The 21,777-nt window shown below is 40.6% G+C and overlaps 1 protein-coding gene across 1 annotated transcript in view; it reads right to left on the bottom strand.

The window, feature by feature from the left end:
* laynb (layilin b) overlaps positions 1 to 21,777 on the bottom strand; it is a 38,001-nt gene extending 16,224 nt beyond the window's left edge. Inside the window, exons 1-2 of the mRNA XM_087795595.1 lie at positions 21,509 to 21,777; positions 17,975 to 18,269 (exon numbers count right to left, since the gene is read on the bottom strand). Coding sequence (XP_087651721.1) covers positions 17,975 to 18,269; positions 21,509 to 21,578 — 365 coding nt within the window. The 5' untranslated portion in view covers positions 21,579 to 21,777. The remainder of the gene's footprint in view (positions 1 to 17,974; positions 18,270 to 21,508) is intronic.

Raw genomic sequence — 21,777 nt, forward strand, 5'->3', positions numbered from 1 at the left:
TCTTAAACACTGACATCATCTCGTCCTAAACACTGACATCATCTCGTCTTAAACACTGACATCATCTCGTCTTAAACACTGACATCATCTCGTCTCAAACACTGACATCATCTCGTCTTAAACACTGACATCATCTCGTCTTAAACACTGACATCATCTCGTCTTAAACACTGACATCATCTCGTCTTAAACACTGACATCATCTTGTCCTAAACACTGACATCATCTCGTCTTAAACACTGACATCATCTCATCTTAAACACTGACAACATCTCGTCTTAAACACTGACACCATCTCGTCTTAAACACTGACATCATCTCGTCTTTAACACTGACATCATCTCGTCTTAAACACTGACATCATCTTGTCTTAAACACTGACATCATCTCGTCTTAAACACTGACATCATCTAATCTTAAACAGTGACATCATCTCGTCTTAAACACTGACATCATCTCGTCTTTAACACTGACATCATCTCGTCTTTAACACTGACATCATCTCGTCTTAAACACTGACATCATCTCGTCTTAAACACTGACATCATCAGGGTTCGACACTGACATCATCTCGTCTTAAACACTGACATCATCTGGTCTTAAACACTGACATCATCTGGTCTTAAACACTGACATCATCTCGTCTTAAACACTGACATCATCAGGGTTCGACACTGACATCATCTCGTCTTAAACACTGACATCATCTCGTCTTAAACAATGAAATCATCTCGTCTTAAACACTGACATCATCTCGTCTTAAACACTGACATCATCCCGTCTTAAACACTGACATCATCTCGTCTTAAACACTGACATCATCTCGTCTTAAACACTGACATCATCTCGTCTTAAACACTGACATCATCTCGTCTTGAACACTGACATCATCTTGTCTTAAACACTGACATCATCTTGTCTTAAACAGTGACATCATCAGGGTTCGACACTGACATCATCTCGTCTTAAACACTGACATCATCTCGTCTTAAACACTGACATCCTCTCGTCTTAAACACTGACATCATCTCGTCTTAAACAGTGACATCATCTCGTCTTAAACACTGACATCATCTCGTCTTAAACACTGACATCATCTCGTCTTAAACAGTGACATCATCTCGTCTTAAACAGTGACATAATCTAATCTTAAACACTTACAACATCTCGTCTTAAACACTGACATCATCTCGTCTTAAACACTGACATCATTTGGTCTTAAACACTGACATCATCTCGTCTTAAACACTGACATCATCAGGGTTCGACACTGACATCATCTCGTCTTAAACAGTGACATCATCTCGTCTTAAACAATGAAATCATCTCGTCTTAAACACTGACATCATCTCGTCTTAAACACTGACATCATCCCGTCTTAAACACTGACATCATCTCGTCTTAAACACTGACATCATCTCGTCTTAAACACTGACATCATCTCGTCTTAAACAGTGACATCATCTCGTCTTAAACACTGACATCATCTCGTCTTAAACACTGACATCATCTCGTCTTAAACAGTGACATCATCTCGTCTTAAACACTGACATCATCTCGTCTTAAACACTGACATCATCTCGTCTTAAACAGTGACATCATCTCGTCTTAAACAGTGACATAATCTAATCTTAAACACTTACAACATCTCGTCTTAAACACTGACATCATCTCGTCTTAAACACTGACATCATCTCGTCTTAAACACTGACATCATCTCGTCCTAAACACTGACATCATCTCGTCTTAAACACTGACATCATCTCGTCTTAAACACTGACAACATCTCGTCTTAAACACTGACACCATCTCGTCTTAAACACTGACATCATCTCGTCTTTAACACTGACATCATCTCGTCTTAAACACTGACATCATCTTGTCTTAAACACTGACATCATCTTGTCTTAAACACTGACATCATCTAATCTTAAACAGTGACATCATCTCGTCTTAAACACTGACATCATCTCGTCTTTAACACTGACATCATCTCGTCTTTAACACTGACATCATCTCGTCTTTAACACTGACATCATCTCGTCTTAAACACTGACATCATCTCGTCTTAAACACTGACATCATCAGGGTTCGACACTGACATCATCTCGTCTTAAACACTGACATCATCTGGTCTTAAACACTGACATCATCTCGTCTTAAACACTGACATCATCAGGGTTCGACACTGACATCATCTCGTCTTAAACAGTGACATCATCTCGTCTTAAACAATGAAATCATCTCGTCTTAAACACTGACATCATCTCGTCTTAAACACTGACATCATCCCGTCTTAAACACTGACATCATCTCGTCTTAAACACTGACATCATCTCGTCTTAAACACTGACATCATCTCGTCTTAAACACTGACATCATCTCGTCTTGAACACTGACATCATCTTGTCTTAAACACTGACATCATCTTGTCTTAAACAGTGACATCATCAGGGTTCGACACTGACATCATCTCGTCTTAAACACTGACATCATCTCGTCTTAAACACTGACATCATCTCGTCTTAAACACTGACATCATCTTGTCTTAAACACTGACATCATCTCGTCTTAAACAGTGACATCATCTCGTCTTAAACACTGACATCATCTCGTCTTAAACACTGACATCATCTCGTCTTAAACACTGACATCATCTCGTCTTAAACAGTGACATCATCTCGTCTTAAACACTGACACCATCTCGTCTTAAACACTGACATCATCTCGTCTTTAACACTGACATCATCTCGTCTTAAACACTGACATCATCTTGTCTTAAACACTGACATCATCTCGTCTTAAACACTGACATCATCTAATCTTAAACAGTGACATCATCTCGTCTTAAACACTGACATCATCTCGTCTTTAACACTGACATCATCTCGTCTTTAACACTGACATCATCTCGTCTTAAACACTGACATCATCTCGTCTTAAAAACTGACATCATCAGGGTTCGACACTGACATCATCTCGTCTTAAACACTGACATCATCTGGTCTTAAACACTGACATCATCTCGTCTTAAACACTGACATCATCAGGGTTCGACACTGACATCATCTCGTCTTAAACAGTGACATCATCTCGTCTTAAACAATGAAATCATCTCGTCTTAAACACTGACATCATCTCGTCTTAAACACTGACATCATCCCGTCTTAAACACTGACATCATCTCGTCTTAAACACTGACATCATCTCGTCTTAAACACTGACATCATCTCGTCTTAAACACTGACATCATCTCGTCTTGAACACTGACATCATCTTGTCTTAAACACTGACATCATCTTGTCTTAAACAGTGACATCATCAGGGTTCGACACTGAGATCATCTCGTCTTAAACACTGACATCATCAGTCTTAAACACTGACATCATCTCGTCTTAAACACTGACATCATCTCGTCTTAAACACTGACATCATCTCGTCTTAAACAGTGACATCATCTCGTCTTAAACACTGACATCATCTCGTCTTAAACACTGACATCATCTCGTCTTAAACACTGACATCATCTCGTCTTAAACACTGACATCATCTCGTCTTAAACAGTGACATAATCTAATCTTAAACACTTACAACATCTCGTCTTAAACACTGACATCATCTCTTCTTAAACACTGACATCATCTCGTCTTAAACAGTGACATCATCTTGTCTTAAACAGTGACATAATCTAATCTTAAACACTTACAACATCTCGTCTTAAACACTGACATCATCTCGTCTTAAACACTGACATCATCTCGTCTTAAACAGTGACATCATGTCGTCTTAAACAGTGACATCATCTAATCTTAAACAGTGACATCATCTCGTCTTAAAAACAGACATCATCAGGGTTCGACACTGACATCATCTCGTCTTAAACACTGACATCATCTAATCTTAAACAGTTACATCATCTCGTCTTAAACACTGACATCATCTCATCTTAAACACTGACATCATCTCGTCTTAAACACTGACATCATCTCGTCTTAAACACTGACATCATCTCGTCTTAAACACTGACATCATCAGGGTTCGACACTGACAACATCTAATCTTAAACACTGACATCATCTAATCTTAAACAGTTACATCATCTCGTCTTAAACACTGACATCATCTTGTCTTAAACACTGACATCATCCCGTCTTAAACACTGACACCATCTCGTCTTAAACACTGGCATCATCTCGTCTTAAACACTGACATCATCTCGTCTTAAACACTGACATCATCTCGTCTTAAAAACTGACATCATCTCGTCTTAAACACTGACATCATCCCGTCTTAAACACTGACATCATCAGGGTTCAACATTGACATTATCTCGTCTTAAACACTGACATCATTTAATCTTAAACACTGACATCATCTCGTCCTAAACACTGACATCATCTCGTCTTAAACACTGACATCATCTCGTCTTAAACACTGACATCATCTCGTCTTAAACACTGACATCATCAGGGTTCGACACTGACAACATCTAATCTTAAACACTGACATCATCTAATCTTAAACAGTTACATCATCTCGTCTTAAACACTGACATCATCTTGTCTTAAACACTGACATCATCTCGTCTTAAACACTGACATCATCTATTCTTAAACACTGACATCATCCCGTCTTAAACACTGACATCATCTCGTCTTAAACACTGACATCATCTTGTCTTAAACACTGACATCATCTCGTCTTAAACACTGACATCATCTCGTCTTAAACACTGACATCATCAGGGTTCAACATTGACATTATCTCGTCTTAAACACTGACATCATTTAATCTGAAACACTGACATCATCTCGTCTTAAACACTGGCATCATCTCGTCTTAAACACTGACATCATCTCGTCTTAAACACTGACATCATCTCGTCTTAAATACTGACATCATCTCGTCTTAAACACTGACATCATCTAATCTTAAACAGTTACATCATCTCGTCTTAAACACTGACATCATCTCGTCTTAAACACTGACATCATCTCGTCTTAAACACTGACATCATCCCGTCTTAAACACTGACATCATCTCGTCTTAAACACTGACATCATCTCGTCTTAAACAGTGACATCATCTCGTCTTAAACACTGACATCATCTCGTCCTAAACACTGACATCATCTCGTCTTAAACACTGACATCATCTCGTCTTAAACACTGACATCATCTCGTCTTAAACACTGACATCATCTCGTCTTAAACACTGACATCATCTAATCTTAAACAGTTACATCATCCCGTCTTAAACACTGACATCATCTCGTCTTAAACACTGACATCATCTCGTCTTAAACACTGACATCATCTTGTCTTAAACACTGACACCATCTCGTCTTAAACACTGACATCATCTCGTCTTAAACACTGACATCATCTCGTCTTAAACACTGACATCATCTCGTCTTAAACACTGACATCATCCCGTCTTAAACACTGACACCATCTCGTCTTAAACACTGGCATCATCTCGTCTTAAACACTGACATCATCTCGTCTTAAACACTGACATCATCTCGTCTTAAACACTGACATCATCTCGTCTTAAACACTGACATCATCCCGTCTTAAACACTGACATCATCAGGGTTCAACATTGACATTATCTCGTCTTAAACACTGACATCATTTAATCTTAAACACTGACATCATCTCGTCCTAAACACTGACATCATCTCGTCTTAAACACTGACATCATCTCGTCTTAAACACTGACATCATCTCGTCTTAAACACTGACATCATCTCGTCTTAAACACTGACATCATCTAATCTTAAACAGTTACATCATCTCGTCTTAAACACTGACATCATCTCGTCTTAAACACTGACATCATCTCGTCTTAAACACTGACATCATCTCGTCTTAAACACTGACATCATCTCGTCTTAAACACTGACATCATCCCGTCTTAAACTCTGACATCATCTCGTCTTAAACACTGACATCATCACGTCTTAAACACTGACATCATCTCGTCTTAAACACTGACATCATCTAATCTTAAACAGTTACATCATCTCGTCTTAAACACTGACATCGTCTTGTCTTAAACACTGACATCATCTCGTCTTAAACACGGACATCATCTCGTCTTAAACACTGACATCATCTATTCTTAAACACTGACATCATCCCGTCTTAAACTCTGACATCATCTCGTCTTAAACACTGACATCATCTCGTCTTAAACACTGACATCATCTCGTCTTAAACACTGACATCATCTCGTCTTAAACCGTGACATCATCAGAGTTCGACACTGACATCATCTCGTCTTAAACACTGACATCATCTCGTCTTAAACACTGACATCATCTCGTCTTAAACACTGACATCATCTCGTCTTAAACACTGACATCATCAGGGTTCGACACTGACATCATCTAATCTTAAACACTGACATCATCTAATCTTAAACAGTTACATCATCTCGTCTGAAACACTCACATCATCTTGTCTTAAACACTGACATCATCTCGTCTTAAACACTGACATCATCTCGTCTTAAACACTGACATCATCTATTCTTAAACACTGACATCATCCCGTCTTAAACTCTGACATCATCTCGTCTTAAACACTGACATCATCTTGTCTTAAACACTGACATTATCACGTCTTAAACAATGACATCATCTCGTCTTAAACTCTGACATCATCTAATCTTAAACAGTTACATCATCTCGTCTTAAACACTGACATCATCCCGTCTTAAACACTGACATCATCCCGTCTTAAACACTGACATCATCTCGTCTTAAACACTGACATCATCTCGTCTTAAACACTGACATCATCTCGTCTTAAACACTGACATCATCTCGTCTTTAACACTGACATCATCTCGTCTTAAACACTGACATCATCTCGTCTTAAACACTGACATCATCTCGTCTTAAACACTGACATCATCTCGTCTTAAACACTGACATTATCACGTCTTAAACAGTGACATCATCTCGTCTTAAACACTGACATCATCTCGTCTTTAACACTGACATCATCTCGTCTTAAACACTGACATCATCTCGTCTTAAACACTGACATCATCTCGTCTTAAACACTGACATCATCTCGTCTTAAACACTGACATCATCTCGTCTTAAACACTAGCATCATCTCGTCTTAAACACTGACATCATCCCGTCTTAAACACTGACATCACCTCATCTTAAACACTGACATCATCTCGTCTTAAACACTGACATCATCTCGTCTTAAATAGTGACATCATCAGGGTTCGACACTGACATCATCTCGTCTTAAACACTGACATCATCTCGTCTTAAACACTGACATCATCTCGTCTTAAACAGTGACATCATCTCGTCTTAAACAGTGACATAATCTAATCTTAAACACTTACAACATCTCGTCTTAAACACTGACATCATCTCGTCTTAAACAGTGACATCATCTCGTCTTAAACAGTGACATCATCTAATCTTAAACAGTGACATCATCTCGTCTTAAAAACTGACATCATCAGGGTTCGACACTGACATCATCTAATCTTAAACACTGACATCATCTCGTCTTAAACACTGACATCATCTAATCTTAAACAGTTACATCATCTCGTCTTAAACACTGACATCATCTCATCTTAAACACTGACATCCTCTCGTCTTAAACACTGACATCATCTCGTCTTAAACACTGACATCATCTCATCTTAAACACTGACATCATCAGGGTTCGACACTGACATCATCTAATCTTAAACACTGACATCATCTAATCTTAAACAGTTACATCATCTCGTCTTAAACACTGACATCATCTTGTCTTAAACACTGACATCATCTCGTCTTAAACACTGACATCATCTCGTCTTAAACACTGACATCATCTATTCTTAAACACTGACATCATCCCGTCTTAAACTCTGACATCATCTCTTCTTAAACACTGACATCATCTTGTCTTAAACACTGACATCATCTAATCTTAAACAATGACATCATCTCATCTTAAACACTGACATCATCTAATCTTAAACAGTTACATCATCTCGTCTTAAACACTGACATCATCTCGTCTTAAACACTGACATCATCTCGTCTTAAACACTGACATCATCTCGTCTTAAACACTGACATCATCTCGTCTTAAACACTGACAACATCTCGTCTTAAACACTGACATCATCTTGTCTTAAACACTGACATCATCTCGTCTTAAACACTGACATCATCTCGTCTTAAACACTGACATCATCTCGTCTTAAACACTGACATCATCTCGTCTTAAACACTGACATCATCTCGTCTTAAACAGTGACATCATCTCGTCTTAAACAGTGACATAATCTAATCTTAAACACTTACAACATCTCGTCTTAAACACTGACATCATCTCGTCTTAAACACTGACATCATCTCGTCTTAAACAGTGAAATCATCTCGTCTTAAACAGTGACATCATCTAATCTTAAACAGTGACATCATCTCGTCTTAAAAACTGACATCATCAGGGTTCGACACTGACATCATCTCGTCTTAAACACTGACATCATCTAATCTTAAACAGTTACATCATCTCGTCTTAAACACTGACATCATCTCATCTTAAACACTGACATCATCTCGTCTTAAACACTGACATCATCTCGTCTTAAACACTGACATCATCTCGTCTTAAACACTGACATCATCAGGGTTCGACACTGACATCATCTAATCTTAAACACTGACATCATCTAATCTTAAACAGTTACATCATCTCGTCTTAAACACTGACATCATCTTGTCTTAAACACTGACATCATCTCGTCTTAAACACTGACATCATCTCGTCTTAAACACTGACATCATCAGGGTTCAACATTGACATCATCTCGTCTTAAACACTGACATCATCCCGTCTTAAACTCTGACATCATCTCGTCTTAAACACTGACATCATCTTGTCTTAAACACTGACATCATCACGTCTTAAACAATGACATCATCTCGTCTTAAACACTGACATCATCTAATCTTAAACAGTTACATCATCTCGTCTTAAACACTGACATCATCCCGTCTTAAACACTGACATTCCCGTCTTAAACACTGACATCATCTCGTCTTAAACACTGACATCATCTCGTCTTAAACACTAACATCATCTCGTCTTAAACACTGACATCATCTCGTCTTAAACACTGACATCATCTCGTCTTAAACACTGACATCATCCCGTCTTAAACACTGACACCATCTCGTCTTAAACACTGACATCATCTCGTCTTAAACACTGACATGATCTCGTCTTAAACACTGACATCATCTCGTCTTAAACACTGACATCATCTCGTCTTAAACAGTGACATCATCTCGTCTTAAACATTGACATCATCTAATCTTAAACAGTTACATCATCTCGTCTTAAACACTGACATCATCTCGTCTTAAACACTGACATTATCACGTCTTAAACAGTGACATCATCTCGTCTTAAACACTGACATCATCTCGTCTTTAACACTGACATCATCTCGTCTTAAACACTGACATCATCTCGTCTTAAACACTGACATCATCTCGTCTTAAACACTGACATCATCTCGTCTTAAACACTGACATCATCTCGTCTTAAACACTAGCATCATCTCGTCTTAAACACTGACATCATCCCGTCTTAAACACTGACATCACCTCATCTTAAACACTGACATCATCTCGTCTTAAACACTGACATCATCTCGTCTTAAATAGTGACATCATCAGGGTTCGACACTGACATCATCTCGTCTTAAACACTGACATCATCTAGTCTTAAACACTGACATCATCTCGTCTTAAACAGTGACATCATCTCGTCTTAAACAGTGACATAATCTAATCTTAAAAACTTACAACATCTCGTCTTAAACACTGACATCATCTCGTCTTAAACACTGACATCATCTCGTCTTAAACAGTGACATCATCTCGTCTTAAACAGTGACATCATCTAATCTTAAACAGTGACATCATCTCGTCTTAAAAACTGACATCATCAGGGTTCGACACTGACATCATCTAATCTTAAACACTGACATCATCTCGTCTTAAACACTGACATCATCTAATCTTAAACAGTTACATCATCTCGTCTTAAACACTGACATCATCTCATCTTAAACACTGACATCCTCTCGTCTTAAACACTGACATCATCTCGTCTTAAACACTGACATCACATCTTAAACACTGACATCATCAGGGTTCGACACTGACATCATCTAATCTTAAACACTGACATCACCTCGTCTTAAACACTGACATCATCTCGTCTTAAACACTGACATCATCCCGTCTTAAACACTGACACCATCTCGTCTCAAACACTGACATCATCTCGTCTTAAACACTGACATGATCTCGTCTTAAACACTGACATCATCTCATCTTAAACACTGACATCATCTCGTGTTAAACACTGACATCATCTCGTCTTAAACAGTGACATCATCTCGTCTTAAACATTGACATCATCTAATCTTAAACAGTTACATCATCTCGTCTTAAACACTGACATCATCTCGTCTTAAACACTGACATTATCACGTCTTAAACAGTGACATCATCTCGTCTTAAACACTGACATCATCTCGTCTTTAACACTGACATCATCTCGTCTTAAACACTGACATCATCTCGTCTTAAACACTGACATCATCTCGTCTTAAACACTGACATCATCTCGTCTTAAACACTGACATCATCTCGTCTTAAACACTAGCATCATCTCGTCTTAAACACTGACATCATCCCGTCTTAAACACTGACATAACCTCATCTTAAACACTGACATCATCTCGTCTTAAACACTGACATCATCTCGTCTTAAATAGTGACATCATCAGGGTTCGACACTGACATCATCTCGTCTTAAACACTGACATCATCTCGTCTTAAACACTGACATCATCTCGTCTTAAACAGTGACATCATCTCGTCTTAAACAGTGACATAATCTAATCTTAAACACTTACAACATCTCGTCTTAAACACTGACATCATCTCGTCTTAAACACTGACATCATCTCGTCTTAAACAGTGACATCATCTCGTCTTAAACAGTGACATCATCTAATCTTAAACAGTGACATCATCTCGTCTTAAAAACTGACATCATCAGGGTTCGACACTGACATCATCTAATCTTAAACACTGACATCATCTCGTCTTAAACACTGACATCATCTAATCTTAAACAGTTACATCATCTCGTCTTAAACACTGACATCATCTCATCTTAAACACTGACATCCTCTCGTCTTAAACACTGACATCATCTCGTCTTAAACACTGACATCATCTCATCTTAAACACTGACATCATCAGGGTTCGACACTGACATTATCTAATCTTAAACACTTACATCATCTCGTCTTAAACACTGACATCATCTCGTCTTAAACACTGACATCATCTCGTCTTAAACACTGACATCATCTAATCTTAAACAGTTACATCATCTCGTCTTAAACACTGACATCATCTCGTCTTAAACACTGACATCATCTCGTCTTAAACACTGACATCATCCCGTCTTAAACACTGACATCATCTCGTCTTAAACACTGACATCATCTCGTCTTAAACAGTGACATCATCTCGTCTTAAACACTGACATCATCTCGTCCTAAACACTCACATCATCTCGTCTTAAACACTGACATCATCTCGTCTTAAACACTGACATCATCTCGTCTTAAACACTGACATCATCTCGTCTTAAACACTGACATCATCTAATCTTAAACAGTTACATCATCTCGTCTTAAACACTGACATCATCTTGTCTTAAACACTGACATCATCTCGTCTTAAACACTGACATCATCTCGTCTTAAACACTGACACCATCTCGTCTTAAACACTGACATCATCTCGTCTTAAACACTGACATCATCTCGTCTTAAACACTGACATCATCTCGTCTTAAACACTGACATCATCCCGTCTTAAACACTGACACCATCTGGTCTTAAACACTGACATCATCTCGTCTTAAACACTGACATCATCTCGTCTTAAACACTGACATCTCGTCTTAAACACTGACTCGTCTTAAACACTGACATCATCTCGTCTTAAACACTGACATCATCTCGTCTTAAACACTGACATCATCTCGTCTTAAACACTGACATCATCCGTCTTAAACACTGACACCATCTCGTCTTAAACACTGACATCATCTCGTCTTAAACACTGACATCATCTCGTCTTAAACACTGACATCTCGTCTTAAACACTGACTCGTCTTAAACAGTTACATCATCTCGTCTTAAACACTGACATCATCTCGTCTTAAACACTGACATCATCTCGTCTTAAACACTGACAACATCTCGTCTTAAACACTGACATCATCTTGTCTTAAACACTGACATCATCTCGTCTTAAACACTGACATCATCTCGTCTTAAACACTGACATCATCTCGTCTTAAACACTGACATCATCTCGTCTTAAACAGTGACATCATCAGGGTTCGACACTGACATCATCTCGTCTTGAACACTGACATCATCTCGTCTTAAACACTGACATCATCTCGTCTTAAACAGTGACATCATCTCGTCTTAAACAGTGACATAATCTAATCTTAAACACTTACAACATCTCGTCTTAAACACTGACATCATCTCGTCTTAAACACTGACATCATCTCGTCTTAAACAGTGACATCATCTCGTCTTAAACACTGACATCATCCCGTCTTAAACACTGACATCATCTCGTCTTAAACACTGACATCATCTCGTCTTAAACACTGACATCATCTCGTCTTAAACACTGACATCATCTCGTCTCAAACACTGACATCATCTCGTCTTAAACACTGACATCATCTCGTCTTAAACACTGACATCATCTCGTCTTAAACACTGACATTATCTCGTCTTAAACACTGGCATCATCTCGTCTTAAACACTGACATCATCTCGTCTTAAACACTGACATTATCTCGTCTTAAACACTGACATCATCTCGTCTTAAACACTGACATTATCTCGTCTTAAACACTGGCATCATCTCGTCTTAAACACTGACATCATCTAGTCTTAAACACTGACATCATCTCGTCTTAAACATTGACATCATCTCGTCTTTAACACTGACATCATCTCGTCTTAAACACTGACATCATCTCGTCTTAAACACTGACATCATTTAATCTTAAACACTGACATCATCTCGTCTTAAACACTGACATCATCTAATCTTAAACAGTTACATCATCTCGTCTTAAACACTGACATCATCTCGTCTTAAACACTGACATCATCTCGTCTTAAACACTGACATCATCTAATCTTAAACAGTTACATCATCTCATCTTAAACACTGACATCATCTCGTCTTAAACACTGACATCATCTCGTCTTAAACACTGACATCATCTCGTCTTAAACACTGACATCATCTCGTCTTAAACACTGACATCATCTCGTCTAAAACACTGACACCATCTCGTCTTAAACACTGACATCATCTCGTCTTAAACACTGACATGATCTCGTCTTAAACACTGACACCATCTCGTCTTAAACACTGACATCATCTCGTCTTAAACACTGACATGATCTCGTCTTAAACACTGACATCATCTCGTCTTAAACACTGACATCATCTCGTCTTAAACACTGACATCATCTCGTCTTAAACACTGACATCATCTCGTCTTAAACACTGACATCATCTCGTCTTAAACAGTGACATCATCAGGGTTCGACACTGACATCATCTCGTCTTGAACACTGACATCATCTCGTCTTAAACACTGACATCATCTCGTCTTAAACAGTGACATCATTTCGTCTTAAACAGTGACATAATCTAATCTTAAACACTTACAACATCTCGTCTTAAACACTGACATCATCTCGTCTTAAACACTGACATCATCTCGTCTTAAACAGTGACATCATCTCGTCTTAAACAGTGACATCATCTAATCTTAAACATTGACATCATCTCATCTTAAAAACTGACATCATCAGGGTTCGACACTGACATCATCTCGTCTTAAACACTGACATCATCTAATCTTAAACAGTTACATCATCTCGTCTTAAACACTGACATCATCTCATCTTAAACACTGACATCATCTCGTCTTAAACACTGACATCATCTCGTCTTAAACACTGACATCATCTCGTCTTAAACACTGACATCATCAGGATTCGACACTGACATCATCTAATCTTAAACACTGACATCATCTAATCTTAAACAGTTACATCATCTCGTCTTAAACACTGACATCATCTTGTCTTAAACACTGACATCATCTCGTCTTAAACACTGACATCATCTCGTCTTAAACACTGACATCATCTCGTCTTAAACACTGACATCATCCCGTCTTAAACACTGACATCATCTTGTCTTAAACACTGACATCATCACGTCTTAAACAATGACATCATCTCGTCTTAAACACTGACATCATCTAATCTTAAACAGTTACATCATCTCGTCTTAAACACTGACATCATCCCGTCTTAAACACTGACATCATCCCGTCTTAAACACTGACATCATCTCGTCTGAAACACTGACATCATCTCGTCTTAAACACTGACATCATCTCGTCTTAAACACTGACATCATCTCGTCTTAAACACTGACATCATCCCGTCTTAAACACTGACACCATCTCGTCTTAAACACTGACATCATCTCGTCTTAAACACTGACATGATCTCGTCTTAAACACTGACATGATCTCGTCTTAAACACTGACATCATCTCGTCTTAAACACTGACATTATCTCGTCTTAAACAGTGACATCATCTCGTCTTAAACATTGACATCATCTAATCTTAAACAGTTACATCATCTCGTCTTAAACACTGACATGATCTCGTCTTAAACACTGACATCATCTCGTCTTAAACACTGACATTATCTCGTCTTAAACAGTGACATCATCTCGTCTTAAACATTGACATCATCTAATCTTAAACAGTTACATCATCTCGTCTTAAACACTGACATCATCTCGTCTTAAACACTGACATTATCACGTCTTAAACAGTGACATCATCTCGTCTTAAACACTGACATCATCTCGTCTTTAACACTGACATCATCTCGTCTTAAACACTGACATCATCTCGTCTTAAACACTGACATCATCTCGTCTTTAACACTGACATCATCTCGTCTTAAACACTGACATCATCTCGTCTTAAACACTAGCATCATCTCGTCTTAAACACTGACATCATCCCGTCTTAAACACTGACATCACCTCATCTTAAACACTGACATCATCTCGTCTTAAACACTGACATCATCTCGTCTTAAATAGTGACATCATCAGGGTTCGACACTGACATCATCTCGTCTTAAACACTGACATCATCTCGTCTTAAACAGTGACATCATCTCGTCTTAAACAGTGACATAATCTAATCTTAAACACTTACAACATCTCGTCTTAAACACTGACATCATCTCGTCTTAAACACTGACATCATCTCGTCTTAAACAGTGACATCATCTCGTCTTAAACAGTGACATCATCTAATCTTAAACAGTGACATCATCTCGTCTTAAAAACTGACATCATCAGGGTTCGACACTGACATCATCTTGTCTTAAACACTGACATCATCACGTCTTAAACAATGACATCATCTCATCTTAAACACTGACATCATCTAATCTTAAACAGTTACATCATCTCGTCTTAAACACTGACATCATCCCGTCTTAAACACTGACATCATCCCGTCTTAAACACTGACATCATCTCGTCTTAAACACTGACATCATCTCGTCTTAAACACTGACATCATCTCGTCTTAAACACTGACATCATCTCGTCTTAAACACTGACATCATCCCGTCTTAAACACTGACATCATCTCGTCTTAAACACTGACATCATCTCGTCTTAAACACTGACATCATCTCGTCTTAAACACTGACATCATCTCGTCTCAAACACTGACATCATCTCGTCTTAAACACTGACATCATCTCGTCTTAAACACTGACATCATCTCGTCTTAAACACTGACATTATCTCGTCTTAAACACTGGCATCATCTCGTCTTAAACACTGACATCATCTCGTCTTAAACACTGACATTATCTCGTCTTAAACACTGACATCATCTCGTCTTAAACACTGACATTATCTCGTCTTAAACACTGGCATCATCTCGTCTTAAACACTGACATCATCTAGTCTTAAACACTGACATCATCTCGTCTTAAACATTGACATCATCTCGTCTTTAACACTGACATCATCTCGTCTTAAACACTGACATCATCTCGTCTTAAACACTGACATCATTTAATCTTAAACACTGACATCATCTCGTCTTAAACACTGACATCATCTAATCTTAAACAGTTACATCATCTCGTCTTAAACACTGACATCATCTCGTCTTAAACACTGACATCATCTCGTCTTAAACACTGACATCATCTAATCTTAAACAGTTACATCATCTCATCTTAAACACTGACATCATCTCGTCTTAAACACTGACATCATCTCGTCTTAAACACTGACATCATCTCGTCTTAAACACTGACATCATCTCGTCTTAAACACTGACATCATCTCGTCTAAAACACTGACACCATCTCGTCTTAAACACTGACATCATCTCGTCTTAAACACTGACATGATCTCGTCTTAAACACTGACACCATCTCGTCTTAAACACTGACATCATCTCGTCTTAAACACTGACATGATCTCGTCTTAAACACTGACATCATCTCGTCTTAAACACTGACATCATCTCGTCTTAAACACTGACATCATCTCGTCTTAAACACTGACATCATCTCGTCTTAAACACTGACACCATCTCGTCTTAAACACTGACATCATCTCGTCTTAAACACTGACATGATCTCGTCTTAAACACTGACATCATCTCGTCTTAAACACTGACATCATCTCGTCTTAAACACTGACATCATCTCGTCTTAAACAGTGACATCATCTCGTCTTAAACATTGACATCATCTCGTCTTAAACACTGACATCATCTTGTCTTAAACAGTGACATCATCTCGTCTTAAACATTGACATCATCTAATCTTAAACATTGACATCATCTCGTCTTAAACACTGACATCATCTCGTCTTAAACACTGACATCATCCCGTCTTAAACACTGACATCATCTCGTCTTAAACACTGACATCATCCCGTCTTAAACACTGACATCATCCCGTCTTAAACACTGACATCATCAGGGTTCGACACTGACATCATCTCGTCTTAAACACTGACATCATCTGGTCTTAAACACTGACATCATCTCGTCTTAAACACTGACATCATCAGGGTTCGACACTGACATCATCTCGTCTTAAACACTGACATCATCCCGTCTTAAACACTGACATCATCTCGTCTTAAACACTGACATCATCCCGTCTTAAACACTGACATCATCTCGTCTTAAACACTGACATCATCTCGTCTTAAACACTGACATCATCTCGTCTTAAACACTGACATCATCAGGGTTCGACACTGACATCATCTCGTCTTAAACACTGACATCATCCCGTCTTAAACACTGACATCATCTCGTCTTAAACACTGACATCATCCCGTCTTAAACACTGACATCATCTCGTCTTAAACACTGACATCATCTCGTCTTAAACACTGACATCATCTCGTCTTAAACACTGACATCATCTCGTCTTAAACACTGACATCATCCCGTCTTAAACACTGACATCATCTCGTCTTAAACACTGACATCATCCCGTCTTAAACACTGACATCATCTCGTCTTAAACACTGACATCATCCCGTCTTAAACACTGACATCATCTCGTCTTAAACACTGACATCATCTCGTCTTAAACACTGACATCATCCCGTCTTAAACACTGACATCATCAGGGTTCGACACACGATCTGTAGAGACTTGTTATCGTTCCTGTGCACGAAGAGTGTCGTCCATCAGTCGACGACTCACCTGAACCTGGCCTTGCTTCCGTCCAGCCAGTCGTACTGAGACGGACATCCTGGAGCGAAGCTGGTCACTCTCTGCCGGCGAAGTCCGATCCAGAAGTCTCCGTCTCCTGCTCCCAGCTGTCGTATGAAGCGTTCGATCAGTCGCTGCTCGCTTTCTGTCTCGATGCTGAGCAAGTCGCCGCCGTCTGTCCGGCAGGAAGTGCGAGCGTCGTCGAAGGTGAGTCGTCGCCTGCTGTCGTGGATGAAGGACACCTTGTAGCACGGACGCTCGGTTCCTCGACGACAGATCCTCTGGCCTGAAGATACAAACACAGTGACTGTGAACATACACGTGTTATATGTTCTTCAAAATAAATTGAGTTTCTGAGCCATGTTATGATGTTGCTGACACTGTGAGTCGCAGCGTCGGCTACAGATGCGACAGAAGGAGATATTTTTCTATGTCTGTTTGGAAACGATAACTCTGAGCTTCAGTCACTAACATTTCTTTGACAGCTAAAGAAAAAGGAATAAAACGGTTACAATGAGGATCAACCGTCTATAGTTTCCAATGACAACATGATAGACGGATATATCAACAGATTCAAAGTAAACAATATTCAAACAAAAGTATCATCTATGCTTCACATGCACTGGGCGTCAGAGGGACGAGGCTCGCAGCTCTGGATCCAGAGGTGGTTTGTCTTAAACTGGAGGAAATCTGAGGATCGTCTTCTTCATGGCTGCGGGGAAAACCATCTCAAACATCCGCGGATGAAGTAAATGTGGAAACAGCCGCTGAATCGTTGCCACCTTCAAGTCAGGACAGGAGGGCCCCCACAGGACAGGAGGGCACCCCACAGCACAGGAGGGCCCCACACAGGACAGGAGGGCCCCCCACAGCACAGGAGGGCCCCACACAGCACAGGAGGGCCCCCCACAGCACAGGAGGGCCCCACACAGCACAGGAGGGCCCCCCACAGCACAGGAGGGCCCCACACAGCACAGGAGGGCCCCACACAGGACAGGAGGGCCCCCCACAGCACAGGAGGGCCCCACACAGCACAGGAGGGCCCCCCACAGCACAGGAGGGCCCCACACAGGACAGGAGGGCCCCCCACAGCACAGGAGGGCCCCCCACAGCACAGGAGGGCCCCACACAGCACAGGAGGGCCCCACACAGGACAGGAGGGCCCCCCACAGCACAGGAGGGCCCCACACAGCACAGGAGGGCCCCACACAGCACAGGAGGGCCCCCCACAGCACAGGAGGGCCCCCCACAGGACAGGAGGGCCCCCACAGCACAGGAGGGCCCCACACAGGACAGGAGGGCCCCCCACAGCACAGGAGGGCCCCCACAGCACAGGAGGGCCCCACACAGGACAGGAGGGCCCCCCACAGCACAGGAGGGCCCCACACAGGACAGGAGGGCCCCCCACAGCACAGGAGGGCCCCCCACAGGACAGGAGGGCCCCACACAGGACAGGAGGGCCCCCCACAGCACAGGAGGGCCCCACACAGCACAGGAGGACCCCCCACAGCACAGGAGGGCCCCCCACAGGAAAGGAGGGCCCCCCACAGGACAGGAGGGCCCCACACAGGACAGGAGGGCCCCCCACAGGACAGGAGGGCCCCCCATAGGACAGGAGGGCCCCACACAGGACAGGAGGGCCCCCACAGGACAGGAGGGCCCCCCACAGGACAGGAGGGCCCCCCACAGGACAGGAGGGCCCCCCACAGGACAGGAGTGCCCCCACAGGACAGGAGGGCCCCACACAGGACAGGAGGGCCCCCACAGGACAGGAGGGGCCCCCACAGGACAGGAGGGCCCCCCACAGGACAGGAGGGCCCCACACAGGACAGGAGGGCCCCCACAGGACAGGAGGGCCCCCACAGGACAGGAGGGGCCCCACAGGACAGGAGGGGCCCCACAGGACAGGAGGGGCCCCTACACAAGCACTGATGTTTTCACCGTCACTGACAGATTTCCACCTGTTAGACGCGAGGTTAGTTCACATAAATCAAATCATTTGTCTGGAGCTGGAGTCTCAGCGTGTTGCTCATTGGATTTGTAGTTCTGTTCTCAGATCTCATGAGGCAGAGAGTCACCTGTCCCTGATCACCTGAGAGACTCCAGCAGGGCGTAGCGTCTTCGGCCTGTTCAGAGCCGGACGTCTACGTTTGTACTTTTATTAACGTGACATGATGCTGGTTCTCACACAGTTCTGGAGACAGTAACTGAAAGAACATCATCTACAACAGAGTCAGGTTAGGATGGTTTTCTTTCTTGGGAACGGAGTGAAGATCTGTTTATCAGCCAGGAGTGAACTTCTGGAACTCGGTTAGAAACCAACAGTGAAGCCTGTTAGAGGCGGAGCTTGTACATAGTATAAATATTAGTTTCCTGAATGTAACTCCAGGTCTATCAGTAGATGCTCCGCCTCTAACTGGGTCTTCTCTCCATCATTGAGTTTAAAAGGCAGACGGATGGCGGGAGCAGAGGGTCTATATAGGGGGGCGGGGCGTAGATTACATACTAGTACTTCACATGTACTGTAGTTACATCCAGGTAACTAATATTTGTTACAAAATGTTTATGAAATATTGCATGATAATGTTGATTAAGAACATTTCAATGAGAAGCGAGTGTAGTAGCATGTTATGGATAATATTTATAAATGACAAACATTTGGTGACCATCACAGTTGTTATTACGAAGTTATTACAAAACGTTTTAGAAATATTGCACAAATTTTTAAATTTAAAAAATGAAAAGATACATTTGAAAAAGTAACGTGTGTATTTACATGATATGGTTTATTTTAACAAGTGACATCAATTTGGTGACCATCAGTGACTAGTAGCAGTTATAACAAAATGTATATTGTATGAAAATATAAACATAAACAATAAACTAAAATGTAAAAAACTAACGATTGAAGTGACATTATATGAAGGTTAGTTATTCCTGAAAGAAATAAGTTTAAATTATTCCTTCTAGTTAAAATCTGTCAATATTTTTCAATTTGACATTTTTGTCATTGTTAGTCATTTGTAGACGGTCCCTGGTGTGACGTCACGGAGGCGCTGATGCTGTTTTCGCTGCTTACGTGAGATCGACGAGTTTTGTTCTAAAGTGAGGCTGAAGTACTAGTTAGTGTCACAGTGATCAAAATACATTGTTTTTAACTAGTCGTATAGACACGTATTAGAGTGTGTGTGAGTGTGAGTGTGAGTGTGTATGTGTGTGAGTGTGTTAGTGTGTGAGTGTAAGTGTGAGTGTGTGTATGTGTGTGAGTGTGTTAGTGTGTGTGTGTGTGTGTGTTAGTGTGTGTGTGTGTGTGTGTGTGTGTGTGTGTTGGTCCAGACTTTTGTTATTATAACGTGTCGTTCATTTGTTTCATTGTGTGTACTTTACACACAGACTTTGTGTCGCTAACGTAACACACTTGTATCTGAACTTCGTCCAAACGAACTTTTCCCAGTTTTGGTCTCGATGAGAACAAAAGAAAAAAGTAACTGTTTGTGTCGCGAGGGATTCAAAGTTAAAACTCACCGTTTATTCTGGACGCGGATCCTGGGCTGAGAAGGACGAGGACTGATCCCAAAACCTTGAACAGATCCATGTCTACATGTTCTCGAGGCTCTGAAGCTCCAACACAAACAAAATCTTCTGAATAAGTTTGAAAGTGAGAAACTGGGAGCGTGACGTCATCAGGAGGAGTGGAACAGAGTGAGAGAAAAAATCCTTTTCTTTCTTTCTTGCGTGAAAACCATGAGTTTGTTTGGCGAGAAGATCGAAAACATCCTGAACCTCAACGTGAT

This window comes from Callionymus lyra, chromosome 7, assembly GCF_982586985.1.
Source record: "Callionymus lyra chromosome 7, fCalLyr1.hap1.1, whole genome shotgun sequence".
In the NCBI taxonomy this organism is placed as follows: Eukaryota; Metazoa; Chordata; class Actinopteri; order Syngnathiformes; family Callionymidae; genus Callionymus; species Callionymus lyra.